Genomic DNA, 14,900 nt, shown 5'->3' on the forward strand with positions numbered 1-14,900 from the left:
AAAATGAAAGAATGTTAATGTGTTGGCCCAGCAAGCCCATCTCTGTTCCTATGGCTTCTTCTTCATGCCGTCAAAATCTGATATGCGAGAACCTCGACGTTTCCTTTTCTCTTTACTCCAGATCCTGTTTTGCTTTATTTTTTCTCTAGATCCCCTTTTGCTCGATCGAATCGTGAGACCCTTTGCTTTACCTCCCCTCTTTCCGTTTCACGATCTCATCAATCAATACGTTCCACACTTCCTTTCTCCATTTAATCTGATTTATGGATTATCTCATCCTTTCGCGTTCTGAATCCATTTATAAAACTCTTATTCCGAGTTTTATTTCGATCGAACTTGATTATCGCGATGAGTTCGAACGGAAAACTGACGTTGTCCGGTGATCTGAATTCGAAGAAACAAAGAGGCGTTGGGGCTGACTCCTTTCCCGGTGGCTCTTCGGGCATCTCAATCGGCGATCCCCATTCGAAAAAATCCAAAGGCGATGCGTCTGTCTCTTCTCCCGGTCTGAACAAACCCATCGGCGCGACGGGTGACTCTTCCGGCGTCCCCACCGGCGTATCTAATTTGAAGAAACCTAATGGTAAGAGGACCCGTGTATTTCGTTATCTTATTATAATATCGGAGGCTTTGTGATTTCTCAGACAATGATAACGATCATACATATTCTGCAGGTCCGATAGTTGAAAGGGCGAAGTCAGTTGTATCCTCCGGCGTTAGGGGCAAAGCCGCTGTCTCCTCTGACGTCAGGGGTAAAGCTATTGTCTCCGTCAATGTTAGGGAACTGATGTTCTTCAAAGATGTGAATTTCGGTCCTCATGAAGGCGAGGTGAGGTTTCGGTTGATCCACTTTTGGGAAGCTCGAAATGTTCTGACGAAGCTTCTTTTCGGTCTCGAGATGCTTCTCATCGACGAAGAGGTATAAACCGAGTTATTTTTTATGTTATAAGTTAATAAATTGTTTAAACTACAAGCTAAGATATCATTTTAGCTTCAAACTTATCTGTATATTCCAAGTTGATATTTTTTAGAAGCAAATATATATTGATGCACTTTTTTTAGAATTGAATATTCGTGCTTGATATTTTAATCACGTAAGCTAATTCTTTTTACTGTCTCGCTTGTGTGATTTGCTCTACGTTTTTAGATTGTTATTTATATCAACAAAAACGTTTTTGAACTTACTGAATTCATATTGCCTGTTGAGTATCTTTAATATCTTTGTTCACCTTTCAAAGAATTCGTGACTTTCTTTTCTAATATAACTCTTTCATGTTGTTAACAGGGCACTGTTATACAGGGCTTCATCCCATCTGCACGGATTGAAACCTACTTGCCACACATGAAAGCGGGTGGCATTTACAGACTCAACAATTTTTTCGGGTCTAGAAATAAGACTCTGTACCGAGTAGCTGAGCCAAGTGTCGTTATCACCTTCTCATCAACATCCGCTCTCTCTGTTCTGGAGAACAGTCCGGTCTGTTTCCCTGATGACCGTTTCCGATTCCATGGATATGAAGAATTCGATGCTGCCTGCGACTTGAAAGGAGATCTCTATGGTAAGTTCTCACAATCATTCCACCTCATCATCATCTGTATACGATGATGTTTAGTTTCTTTTTGGGTTTGTCCAATCTTATATATATAGGTTTCATTGCTGCGAATATAGTATATAAAGTATTGACTTTGAATGATGTCTTTTGTAGATTATGTTGGCCACATCAAGCTTGTGAATGGGCAGGTTCTCAATGACAGTCTCGTGCTAGATGAATCTGAGATAGCTTCAACTCGCCGCATTTTGCTTCATGTTCAAACACATGAGTAAGCTAATACATATCTTCTTCTATTTTCATATATTGTTTCCCTTACCACGCGTGTTTTGGATGTTGTAGAGGCCCCGTTATAAAGCTATACCTGTGGGACAAAGCTGCTTTCGACTTCAGTGAAAAATTTAAAGCATCTGGAGGAACTGCAAAAGTTATTTTAGTCACCACGCTAAACCCGAAACGCTTTGGAGGTTTGTATATCAATTTTTATTTTATTGTTAAAGAAAATACATAGGATGGGAGTGATTCTTATCTGTGTAGTTTAGCTTTGATGAATAGAACTGCAGCCGATTGGATTTGTAGTTTAACAGCTTTGAGCGTTTGTAAAGTCTGTGAAGCATTAGGTGTTGAGTAACTCGATAGGTTCTGGGTATCATAAATTATAGATGTGCATAGTCTTCATCTTAATTTATTAAGATTTTGATCTGTATTACATCATTGGAACTGGTATAGGTGCCCTATCTCTATCTTCCATGGCCTCATCACGTGTATTCATGGACAGTGATGTCCAAGCAACCCGAGATTATCTTGCTTGGTAAGCATACTGTTTAACAAATATTCATTGTCTTCCAGAATAGTATTTATGCTTTGACATTGTCTTCAGGTTGGTCTCAAACTCGGATGTCGCCAACAGAGTTGATGCAGACGTTGTCACTAAGACTGAGACAGTGACCATAGGCGAGCTCTTTTCTTATATGAAGCAAGTAGCTGCCAAGGTAGTTTATTACCAATGGATAACACATTAACTATGATAGTCTCTGTTTCTCACTTAATTTTAAAACTTTTTTTGCAGGTTGCTTGGTTTGAGTGCATAGCGACCGTTGCTGATGTTGTGCACGGTTTAAGCTGGTATTACATAGGCTGCGGTGTGTGCCACACTAAGGCAACCAAAGGGCCTACCACCCTTATGTGTAAGAAATGTGGGAAGAGTGATATTGTCGGTGTTCCACAGTAAGTGAACCAAATTTGCCTATACTCATTCTTTTAAAGGATTCATTATTAATCTGCTAACTGCACAGGTTTCTGGCCAAGATCTCTGTGTACGATAAGAGTGACCAGGCGTTTTTTTTTCTCCTTGGTGATGCTGGTCACGAGTTGACTGGAAAGAAAGCTTCTGAATTGGTTGAGAGCTATTTTGAGGTAATTACAGACCCACCATCTTTGTTTTTTGAAACTGTATTCTTACAATATAGTTAGAAATGTGTAGTGACAATTGTTTGAATGTATGTTAGGCCAATGAGAGTGTAAGAGATGATCACATAGTTCCAGTGCCTCAAGCTCTGTCTGATACCATAGGTCAGACTCGCAAGTTCATTGTGAAGGTCTCAAATCATAATTTGACTGGCAAGACCCAATCTTTGACTGTGACAAAGGTTCTCCATTCAGACGATCCAGAACTTGAAGGCGAGCTGGAGGAAGATGTGATTATCCCAGCCGCCCAGAAAACTTTGGATGATGGAGGTGCTGAGGATGATCCTTCCATGGACTCTAAGGGCGAAAAGGTGAAAAGAGCTGCTCAAAATGATGAAGCAGGTGATCCTAAACGAGCCAAATGTGGCTAGGATGTTTTAAGTGGTGGTGTTTATGGTTACTAGACATTTATGCGTTTTTACTTTTCAATTTCAAACTTCATATTTGCAACAATTGAATGTCTTTCTTGAAAACTCTTTTTGGTTAACTTATGTTATTGCTTTCTTTTTAAGTTTGGTTTTGCTCCATATATTTGTTTCGATACTCAGCTTACAAAGCATAAAATGTTTGATATATACTATATCTGAACATGCACCAAAGCCCTACAAAGGGCTAATACCATATCAACAAGTTAATGAACTGAAGCTCATGATCATATTTTTGAATTTTCTATTTCTTGCTAATCAAAATCTGTACGATAGGTTTTAAATTGAGGCGTCTTTCACATGCTGTTCTGTTCCTCTATTAATGTTCTTTTCATTGGAACCAGACATATCATCACCAATGCATTTTAGTCTGGAATAAAATTATCTTAAGCACCACAATATGAATATCAACACTTACTTAGCATAAAAGTAACACACTATCTCATCTTATGTGGTTATCGACTTTCCATATTATATTATAAATAGTTTGTAACTGTTTTCCTTATCAAAACATCGTTACAATAATAATAAAATTTAACTCATTTTAGATATGCTTATAGTATTTTTTTTTTTTTTGCAAACACTGGAACAAAGTATAGACATATTTTGAACCAAATACTATACACTAGCCAAAATCAACATAATCTAATATAACACCAACTATATAATAAATGATCTATTTATTAAAACTGCTTAAATACAAAAAAAAAAATATACACCGTAGATTCAAGTTCAAACACAATATTTTATGTAGTCATTCAATTTATTAATACTCTTTTTTTTCCAACATAATAATACTCTTTACATACACAATATAATATACAAATATCTGTTTTCCTAATTCTAAAACATATTATGGACATGGGCTGACCCATTTACAAATCACAACAATGTAAACCATAAAAATCCAACACTCAGCTAAATCTCTGGCCAGACCCAATATAAAATGTTGATCGATTCAAATTTCTATAAATAAACATAACAATGATACTTAATTGTAATAGTTTGGTAATACATTTTAATATTTTTGATAATCTCATTGTTATTTTGTATATTTTTATATTTTTAATCATATTTATTGTGTTCATTGCATAGTTTGATTTCCATTATAAAAATAAAGTAATGATAGGTACAAAATTGCATTAACCAAAACTGCTATATTCTAAAAAGAAGACTAATTCTTTACCTTAATATCAAGATTTTTTTCTGAACTTTCGTTTTATGAGATCATTATGAATATAAAAAAAAATATTTCGTTTGAATTTTTGTGAATATTTTCTTTAACATATATTTTAATTGAGAAATATAAAAGGGGAAAAAAGATAAACTCGAATTTTCTTAGTTTTGGAGATACATTCCTTTCAATCCAAACAAAAACATTAGAAGTTATTATTATTAAAATCGACTATCAACACACTTTTCCGCGCATCGCGCGGAGAAAGAATCTAGTATACCTAATACTCGACATAAGCAACCTTACACCGTAGTAAAAAACAAACCTTAAGGAAATGAAGGCTACACCAAAGCTATCTTACCTGTTCGATATCAGGCTGTACAAACCTGAATGGTGGATCCAAGTCAAGGTCATTCATACCTGGAAACAACACAGTAAATTCGGTGAAACCATGGAAACCATTTTTGCTGACAAGAAGGTAAATGATTTTGATATGCTTTGTCTCTATAATATACAATATTTCCAGACTGTTAACAAATAATGATTAAACATTTTTTACTTATAAAACTCTGTTTTTCATTATTTTAGGGAAACAAAATTCAAGCATCTTGCAAAAAAAAACTCCTTGCTTAGTTTGGGTGCGGAATGCCGTGTGGGTGAATGGAAAAACCTAGAAAATTTTGTGATAACTCTAGCAGGAGGTGGATATCGACCTACCAATCACCCTTGTAAGCTGTCGTTCTTGAACCTCAATTGCTCCATATGAATACAGTAGTATCGATATGTTTCCGGATTTAGTGGAGTTTGAAACTATATTGAGTGGACATCTAGACAATAATCTCTTGATTGGCATGTTTTTAAAACATTTTGTATTGTAGTTTGTTTAGTTATTGTTTATTAATATATTGGTTTTATCTAGATGTTGTGGGGAAAGCCATAGATATTGAAGAAAAGTTAACTCTCCGATGTAGTATCGGGAAAGAAAAAAGAAGATTGAATTCAATCTCAGAGACATAAAGCAAGTTATAACAAAGAAAGTGGTCACATTTTATAGTTAATGAATCGTAATGTTTTTTGACTTAACTATTTTCTGTTTATTTGTAGTGATGAACAGGTATGTTGTCTTTAGGGGAACTTTACTGATACTTTGGAATCATATATAGAAGAAGCACAGTTGGGAGTGGTTGTATGTTTGATCCGATTTGCAAAAATTGGATCATTTAGAAGTAAATATCCTTTACTGCTCTAATATAAATTAATTTTATCTTTTAAAAAAAATGATATATATATATATATATATATATCTTTGTTTTAGGTAAACTCCAAATTTCAAATGCTTTTGATACTTCTCAATTATTGATCAATCCACCAATAGAGGAGACTGCATTGAAAGAAATGTGAGTAATTTTGACTCTTGAAAGTTTATACGTAGCTCTTTTAGAGTTTACGACTAAGTTTTTATAATAATATTTTAATTAAATATCGACATGTCCAGGTTTAAGTGTGATACAGAAAACATGTCAATTGTTGAATCAAACGATTCCAACAATCAGATGGTTTGTCACGAGAATAAGGTGATCAAAATTGACACCTGGGATCAGTATGATGATAAAACTGTGGCTGAATTATTGACTTCTACACAGGTTTATTATAATCTTTGTGATCTGATTAAACTTATTTTATGTTGTCATATAATAACTTCATTTCAATATCACTTTGAATTCTTTACAAATTTGAAAAGCAACAGTTTGAGTTCATGAGATTGCAATTTACCTGACAAGGAAAGGGAATAGCAGAATCGTATTTTGTCACTGAACAAGAGGTAACTCTCTTGACGGTAGCTAGAAATTCTCTTAAACTTAGACTCTTTTTAATAGTATAGATGTGTCTCCTTTGTAATTTTAATATTGATCTATAACAAAAGAGGGAAATAGGATTTTAAAATATCAAGAACAAATTAGAAGAAAATACATCAAAATCTTGACCCGCCTTTTACCTGTGATAAAGTATGAGTCAGATGCTTTATGAGACCATCAAAGAACCCTAACTTTGACCCGCAAAGCTGATTCAAGAGAAAATATATTTGGTAGTGTTAGTCGTTATCTTAACAACTTTTTTTTCCTACCAAAAATATAGTTAGTCATCGTATGGGTTATAAGTTGTAGTGAGGAAGCCTACTTTATAAAATACTAGGGGAAGTCCGCGCTTCGCGCGGGATTTGATATTTTGTTAAATATATTTTTGGAAGTTTGTTTCTAAATATATTTTGCTATGATAACTTAGTTATATGGCTAAGTGTTACTATGTTTATATGGAAAAAAATAAGTATAATAAATATGAAGATATATTAATATTTCGATGAAAAATATATTAACCTTTTATATATAAATGTTTTATAATATTTTTGTACATGAGCACGGAAAATCACCGAGTGTATCAAAACACTTTCTAATAATATTAAGATATTATGTTTTACATTATGGAAAAATATATATATGAATATTGGATACTAATATATCATTTAACTCATGATATTATTTTCAAAATAATTAATCTTAAAATAATTACAAACAAAAAAGTAACCAAATAAAGAAAGACAAAACAAAAAAAATAAAAAAGAAAGATAATATACTTTTGGCCAATTAATATCTATGTACAAGGATCACCTTCTCAGGTATTGGATTACATTAAATCAAAGACTGAGATTTATTTATTTATTTTTATTTGTCCTCTCTGACTTCTCTCTCACGACAGATTCATTCTCCTTTTTTTTTTCTGTTTCTTCTTTTCATCTTCTTCAATCTTCACTCCAATCTCTCCCATCTTCTTTCACTCTCATCTCTCCCATCTCTGTACGCTTGAAAGCTCACCAACTCTCCCATGTCTCACTTTTCAGATCTGGTTAACTGAGACAGGATGAAGATGATGATGGAGACGACGAAGAAAGAGACTCGCGGGGACGAAGCGCCGAGGCTCACCGGAGAAGAAGATGCGCCGGAGTCTCTCTCTCTCTCTCTCTCTCTCTCTCTCTCTCTCTCTCTCTCTCTCTCTCTCTCTCTCTCTCTCTCTCTCTCTCTCTCTCTCTCTCTCTCTCTCTCTCTCTCTCTCTCTCTCTCTCTCTCTCTGTCTTGATCTAATTATGATTTCGTTTTTTGTTTTTTCTTGTAAACAGAGGTAGATGAGGCAGAAGAAAATGATGTTTGGTCACCGCCGCCGAGCTGAAGCGACTCAAGCCATTTTGCTTCCCGGAATGGCCTAACCCCGCCGGATCTAAATCTGAATGCTCCGGTAAGATCCATCAACATACAATTCCAAACAATACCACTGGAAATTTAAAATCTCAGAAAAACTCTCGAATGAGAGAGAGAAATTTACAAAAAAAATTGGAAGCCTAAGAATGATTCTCAAGGGATAGGTCTGATTCTTTTATAGGTGGAGTTTGGAAGAGGGATAAGACTATTCGATGGAACTGCTAATGCATGTTAGGAGATGAATCGAGAACGAAACGTCACCGGAGTAACCGACATAGACGCAACCATCGGTCACGAAGACGATGCATGCCTAACGGGCCAACCTTCTGACGTATGAAGCCCAAATAGAAATATCTCTTGCTTGTGAGCCCACCTGAAACAACAACGAAAGCGTAAAAAAAATAGGGAGAGGACAGGTGTCGGCCTGTTAGTCATCGACTTTCCACGTGGCAAAGCAGGAGAGAGACCAACATTTTTATATATATAGACTAGTGGTTTTCCGGCGCTACGCGCCGGGTTTGTATGTTTTATTTTTAAGTAAATTTATAATTTACTTAATGGTCTTAGTAAAGAAAATATGTTAAAAAGAATGAAGACGAAAATATGTTAAAAATGATATTTTTTCCCGATCCAATTGATAGTGATTAGTGACCATAGTGTATGACTTTGGTTTGAAGTTCTTAGTGGCCAATACCTTGGACGCAACGGTTGTCGTGTTTTTTTCAATGTTATTGTTTTAAATCTTATGTGCTTAAAAAGTTCGGTGTATGAACTTTGGATTGTATAATTGTGAATTAATTATTTTCAGTTTATTATTCCTAAGCTTGCCCTGAACATCATAGATGTTGAGGCAAAAATGTGTTGCGAGCCGCATGTTGTTTATGGGTGCAACTGGAAAGTAAACATTTTTCTGTAGCCTAAACGGTTTTATAAGCATTGCAAGTTTGAACGTTCTATGCAAGGGTGCATGACTATTGACTTCACAGATCCAATTCTGAAAATGACTTGCATTACTAATTGGAACAACCACCACCACCACATAGAGTTTAAAAAGGAGAAATAAAGCTAAAGAAATTTGAAAGTCTAAAAGGAGAAATAGAACTAAAGAAAATTGAAAATGTGACTTATTACTAATTAAAACAACCACCACATTGAGTATTATAAAAAGGGAAATTGATTCAAAGGAAATTGAAAGATACAAAAGCAATTATTTGATAAAGAGAAGACGTGGTTGTTTCTCATAGTAGACTCATTCCAAACGTGGTTTCTTCGGTGCATTCTCTTCCAAAGCGACTTGCTCACTGGCTGATGCTGTATGTCCGGCAAGTGAACCATCCAATGTATATGGCACCTCTAACAGAGCAAGTGTTATCAACTTTGACATCAGATCCCGTTGTCACAACTTCAGGCTGCGATGCTTCAGGGACCTGCGCACCTTCCTATTAATAAGGTAACAAACACAGAGATTATATACAGATAGCAGCAGATTCACATTAAGAAAAGAGACCAACATTCACAACAAAGACTGGCGCAGGTGCAAGCTCTCTCGAAGGAAAGACGCCAGAAATGGTGAAGGTTTGGTGCTTTGAAGTAAAATTGAAGTCCTTTAACTTGAGCTGGAAGGTGTATGTATTCCCAACAATCTCAGCAAGGGACCGAGGCAGTTCAGTGTCTACCTGAGCATCAACACCTCTTTTCTTACTTGAGTACAACCACAACATTAGTTTCATCACATGCGACACATTTGAAGGAATATATCTCTTGGACAAATTTCTTTGAACATCCAGTCACTTTAGCTGTGCAAAGAAACTCAATTATCTGTAAAGTGCAGAAGAAGCAGACAAAAAAGAAGAATAATCTCAAACAATATTAAATTTAAATAGACCAAACTTCACCTGAGGATCAACAGTAATAACCTATTGGCTAAGCCCAGCAACGGTTAGAGGTTCAATTTTTTGGGCATGAACCAGCTTTAATGAAGACGCTGTCTGGTCTGTTCCATCGCCTGTCAATCTGCAATGGGCTGAGTTTGAAAAACAGTGAACAAAGTAGAAATTCCATTCATCAGGACAAGACCAAAGTTGCGATTATCTAATCAGAATGAGGGGACTTACTTGTCAAATTCTTCTTTTCCTGCAGCTGTCTCAGAATCAAAGTAGATATGTGTGCCAGAAGTGGCCTTCAGAACTAACCGGCCTGACATCGCATATGGTTTTTTTTTAAGAGAATGTCAGTTCAAAACAAACACTCTATTGTATAGATTTGTTGAACCTATGTTAAAATGCAACTACAGTGAAAAAGATTGTCTCTTACCCCCAACTATCTTAGGATTAATGTTGGTGGCAAGCACAATTTTAAGCTCTTTCCCGTAGCTATCATTTTTTTATGAAATGCAAGACCAAATAGTCAAACATACTAACACGAACATTTACATCCCTGCGAAAAAAAAAACAAAAACCAAAGTTTTAGAGTCGCAAGTATACATTAGAGTATCTATTGTAACAAATGGAGGTTAAACAATTCAAGGTACCTTTTTAGACGCAGAGTTAGCATTACACACTGGACCCGGATATACTGTCGGTGATTGTGCTCCTGATTGAACTTAGCACACCAATTATATATGAGAAATGATTTAACGGGATTAAGTTAACACATGCTATCACAAAAAAACAAAAACAGTACTCAAACTAAAGACACATACCACGAAGTTGTTTGTTGACTGAAACTGGATACACGTTCACACTTACAGAACCTTGAATAACAGTTGATTGTTGGAAAGGAGCCAATTACATGATCAGACAATCTGAATGGATGTTATCGCCGCCAGGTTCAATCGAAAACAGAGGTGCTTACCTGCTCATCGTACCATGTCAAGACTCATGAGTTCACTGACTTTCCTAACGTGTTCCTCGCCTCCCAAAAAATGCAGCAAACGAACCTCAAAAGTGTTGGGGCAGCGCCAGGCTTTCACATCCGCAAAGAGGGTGAAGGAATTGGCCATTGTTGGAATCGATATTTCAGACAAACTGTTCTTCTCGATCTCGTTGAAGTTGTGCTGTTCATCGGTGCAAGGTGTGATATTTATACTTGCAGCTTTAGTTAATTAGTTTGGAATGCAAAGAGGTCGATTGAATGCTTTAAATTGTGAGTAGTGGGATAATCGCTTTAAAGCTCGGATTTAAGGGTATTTTAGTGGAAGGTGGAGGCGTAACGGTTCGTCGATGGAAGCTTCACTTTCTGAGAAAATTGACATAGAAGAAGAAGGTAGAAAGACGATGAGAAACCTAACTCTTAATTGGGCTGAAAAAAAAGTTTAATAAAAAGCCAATAAAACATGCGAATGGGCCAGCAGCAACATATATGAGATAAAACCCCAATCCAATGAACGTAACGAAAACATACGCTCGTTGTGTTTTTATAAGGGACACGTGGCATCTTTTGCCCTCATAAACCTGATGACGTGGACGCCTGTGGAGAGACTAAAGTCTACTTTATTTATAAAGATAGATTTACGAGACAGAGATCTTAAATGTAGATATCAATATGCATTAGAATCATAGTAATTTTAAAATAAACAAACAAAAAGACTGTGAGTACCAATTGTCCTGCATCCCAAAACTACATTTGGTGTCCTGCATCCCAAAAGTACATATATAATCAGAGTAAGAGCAAAAAAATAACTGACGATATTAGAACTCTTAAATAAAACAAAAAACTTACTGATTGTCAAGAGGATGCATGTTTGAAAGATCTTTTTCCGGAAAGATTTGATCCTTTATCTTCTCAATACATCTTAACCGATTTTTTTCCTTCCTATGAACTGAAGAAGGATAGTTTTCTTCAGTTTTTCCAGAATCGTCGATTTGGACGAAGAGAGCTGCTATCTTTAGTTTGTTTTTTTACTAAAGACATTACTTTCTATCTGTTTTTTTTTCTCAATAACCTTGATTATTAGATCACAATTTTTTTTTTAATTTGTAAACATTGGATATATTTGGGCACAAAGCTACAAGCCTAAAATATGTCTGAAGCCCATTTAATGTTTTACAAATGAAATTAAACAATGGTCAAAAAGTCTAACTTATATGAACTATAAGCCCAATATAAATTAATGAGATGGACTTTTCTTTTTGAATCCATTTATAAAAAGTATAATAAAATTTAAAATGATAGGAAACTTAATAAAATAAATTGTAAGGCTGAGTATGATTCAAATTTTTTTTTATTATTTGCATTTAGTTATTGTTCCAAATTAAAAACACATGTATAAAATTCTTTGAACAAATTTAAAATTTGAAGGAGTGCAGTAATAAACAAACTAAAATAACCAAACATCAAATACAAAAATAACCATCCAGCCATGAACATATATATATATATATATATATATATATATATATTCATATTTTGTATAACATGACAAACTATAACTAAATTGAAACTTAACCGAGAACCAATACAACATACATATCCAAAATTAACCAGATCAAAGCATCTAAGCTCGAATCCATATATAATCAGACGAATTGTATATCTCTTTAAACTAAAAACTTAAAAACACAATCGAATTGAGACAAATAATCCCGCGCTTTTCAAAGCGCGGGTCAAAATCTAGTTTACTTTATAACAGAAACAAAACACATGAGATTGTATTTACCAACACAGTTTCGGCAAATTAGCAATATACCAATTCTAACTATTCAAACACTGGACAAAATCGATTATGACTCTGATATCCCTATACCCTGAGCCATTTGGGAAAAACTTGGAGTAGGCAACATTTTATAAGTAGACTCGCTAAGATATGATAAACTGTCATAATATTTCCTCTTTATAAATGACTCTTTGTATCAGATGAAAAAAAAAAAAAATGTAGCTAGTTTATAGTAGAGACACAGACGCACTAGCCCAAGTTTGAACGCCTTTCTTTATCTATAAACCTCTCATTTTGAAAGTTTTAAACTTATTTCTAATTGAATCATGGAGACTAGTAAGATGACTTGCAGGGGATGCATTTGGAGAAGAAGATGGCTTTTTTCTACTGCCAACATTGCGGCGTTCGAGCAGACTGAGGATATCATCGCAGCCGCCGTCGACAAAGAGGATCATCTACTCGGAGGTACTCGTATTCACACTCAACATTCGCCGTCAACCAACAGCTCCTTCACAAGGTACTCACAAGAGAAGGTAAGAAGTGGCGGCGTAGCAGATATACATACATAGGTTGTGGTAAGTCAGCTTAAAAACTCTCTCCCACAATCGAGCTCTTTAGCTATATCTTTTCATGCTTGTGACCCACGGATATAGTGAGATAGGCACGAGTTTGTATCAGATTGGTAATGTCAAGGGGGAGGCTACAACTAGTGAATAAAATGTGCATAAACTGAAACAAAAGCTTTATAGTATTTTGCTCATTTGGTGTAACCTTTGAGTAAAAAGCACTTCAAACGACATCTTGTTTTGCTTGTGATGCAAAGATATGTTGTTTTCACACATAAGCAACAATCCTCCAAAAATAGAGAATCATAAGCTAACACACAAACACCACGAACACAAAAGAAAGATAAAATCTTAGGTTGGTTTTAATACAACACTTAAAGCATTGAATCTAAATAAAACCCATAAACATATATATATTGCGATCATTGAGCCATTGCAACTAAAAAAAAAAGAGAACCCAATAATAACTAACTATACAGGGATCTAATCAGCTGCCATGATCAAAGAGGTAACCTCATTCAAGAGCTCTACCTTGTCACGTGCACATTTATCTTTCATAACCTTCAGCATCTCTTCATATTTTTGACATTCAAGTTCATTGGCATGCAACTTCTTCATCTTCTCTTGGGTTCCCTTCTTACTCTCAGCAGGCAGCTTGGTCCATTTCTCTTTCAGAAAATCCATACCAAGAAAGAAAGAACTTTCATCATCCCAATCAGTAGATTCTTTCTCAACAAGTGGTGACTTCTCCATATCTTCTCTTTTACCCATACGTGGAGTGACCAAGTCACGCTTCTTTGTCAATCCCCTCTCACTCTCCTTTGATTCAACAGCTATCCCATCAACTCCCCAAATAGCCTTTGATAACTGAAAGCACTTTTGTTGATGCGGATTCGAAGCAGAAGCAGAAGCTTGTTCACCGCTCTTCTCTTTGGCTTTATATTTTCTTTTCAGATTACGGATCTTGTCCTTGAACTGAACCAAGGTAACATCGAAGCTAAAAGAACCCTTCATTGATTGGTAGAAACTGCGCTTATATTTTAATGGATTCTCCACTTGGGAATCAATTACACCTTGTAACAAAACAATCTCATCTTTCTCACTAAACACTCTCGCAAAAGATGGTGTATTATTATTAGTAGTTCCCATCTTCCCACCTTGTCTATAAATTTTCTTGGCTACATTCGTTGAATTACTCACGTTGGTTGAGAGACGCTTCTTAGAGACAGATCTCGGTGGAGGATCTTCGGGTTCGTCTTCTTCTGAAGAAAATATGGTATGCAGATGCTGCTGGTCTTCTTCTTCAGACTCTATTTCTTCCTCACCGGCGCTTGAAGAGGGTGGATCTTCGAATGGGTGCTTGAGGTTATTTGCCATTGTACTGTGATTTGGCTTTACAGTACAACAAGTCAAGAACTCACTCTTTCCAAATTTAAGAAAGATTCCGACTTAATTCAGGAAGACTCTTCCGTTTGCTTAATCTCCAATTCAAGTTAAACTTTTTTTTTTTTTTTGTAACTGATTTCAAGTTAAACTTATTAAAAGCAATTATGTATTTATGAAAAATGAGGAAGAGTACCATCTAAGACAAATTTAATTTCGTTTAAAAAAAAAAGACAAATTAATTGTAATATTTATAGGTGTTTCAAAGAAATATAAAACGTTTTTTTTCTTGCTAAACTCGAATATGAAATATATTTTAGTTTTTATAGTTAAATAATTTTAATTATTCTTTAAATAAGACTCTTCTACAAAATCCGACACCCATATCACCCCAATCTGTATCAGAAGCTTTGAGCTACGAGGATTGTTA

At 35.2% G+C, this 14,900-nt stretch overlaps 3 protein-coding genes and 1 long non-coding RNA gene across 5 annotated transcripts; 3 read left to right on the forward strand and 1 right to left on the reverse strand.

Moving 5' to 3' along the window:
• Positions 1–548: 548 nt before the first annotated feature.
• LOC125575316 lies at positions 549–3,544 on the forward strand. 2 transcript variants are annotated; one of them, XM_048777369.1, is made up of 4 exons: positions 549–919; positions 1,286–1,559; positions 1,707–2,777; positions 2,846–3,544. In XM_048777369.1, exons 1-3 carry the CDS (start codon positions 788–790, stop codon positions 1,823–1,825), a joined length of 525 nt encoding a protein of 174 aa, XP_048633326.1. In that variant the 5' UTR covers positions 549–787; the 3' UTR covers positions 1,826–2,777; positions 2,846–3,544. The 2 variants fall into 2 exon arrangements, with proteins under 2 accessions (XP_048633326.1, XP_022547467.2); XM_022691746.2 differs by lacking the exon at positions 2,846–3,544 and having other exon boundaries at positions 1,707–2,361; positions 2,431–2,531.
• On the forward strand, positions 2,300–3,388 carry LOC125608149. The gene is made up of 5 exons (XM_048778104.1): positions 2,300–2,361; positions 2,431–2,542; positions 2,620–2,777; positions 2,846–2,966; positions 3,059–3,388. Exons 1-5 carry the CDS (start codon positions 2,300–2,302, stop codon positions 3,386–3,388), a joined length of 783 nt encoding a protein of 260 aa, XP_048634061.1.
• Positions 3,545–7,315: 3,771 nt separating the features above from the next.
• LOC125607875 lies at positions 7,316–8,521 on the forward strand. Its single transcript, XR_007338917.1, has 3 exons — positions 7,316–7,615; positions 7,789–7,904; positions 8,049–8,521. It is a non-coding gene; the product is annotated as an uncharacterized LOC125607875 (long non-coding RNA).
• Positions 8,522–13,570: 5,049 nt separating this feature from the next.
• Positions 13,571–14,464, reverse strand: LOC106447766 (probable transcription factor At1g66420). Its single transcript, XM_013889735.3, has one exon. It carries the CDS (start codon positions 14,462–14,464, stop codon positions 13,571–13,573), a length of 894 nt encoding a protein of 297 aa, XP_013745189.2.
• Positions 14,465–14,900: the final 436 nt, after the last annotated feature.

Source organism: Brassica napus, chromosome A4, assembly GCF_020379485.1.
Source record: "Brassica napus cultivar Da-Ae chromosome A4, Da-Ae, whole genome shotgun sequence".
NCBI lineage: Eukaryota > Viridiplantae > Streptophyta > Magnoliopsida > Brassicales > Brassicaceae > Brassica > Brassica napus.

Excerpts from the sequence above, each read along its gene's own strand:
- LOC125575316 (XM_048777369.1), top strand. The coding sequence starts at position 788 with ATGTTCTTCAAAGATGTGAATTTCGGTCCTCATGAAGGCGAGGTGAGG. Across the intron at positions 920-1,285 it reads TGCTTCTCATCGACGAAGAG|GGCACTGTTATACAGGGCTT; the intron begins GTATAAACCGAG and ends TGTTGTTAACAG. Across the intron at positions 1,560-1,706 it reads CTTGAAAGGAGATCTCTATG|ATTATGTTGGCCACATCAAG; the intron begins GTAAGTTCTCAC and ends TGTCTTTTGTAG.
- LOC106447766 (XM_013889735.3), bottom strand. The coding sequence starts at position 14,464 with ATGGCAAATAACCTCAAGCACCCATTCGAAGATCCACCCTCTTCAAGC.
- LOC125608149 (XM_048778104.1), top strand. The coding sequence starts at position 2,300 with ATGGCCTCATCACGTGTATTCATGGACAGTGATGTCCAAGCAACCCGA. Across the intron at positions 2,362-2,430 it reads ACCCGAGATTATCTTGCTTG|GTTGGTCTCAAACTCGGATG; the intron begins GTAAGCATACTG and ends CATTGTCTTCAG. Across the intron at positions 2,543-2,619 it reads TGAAGCAAGTAGCTGCCAAG|GTTGCTTGGTTTGAGTGCAT; the intron begins GTAGTTTATTAC and ends CTTTTTTTGCAG.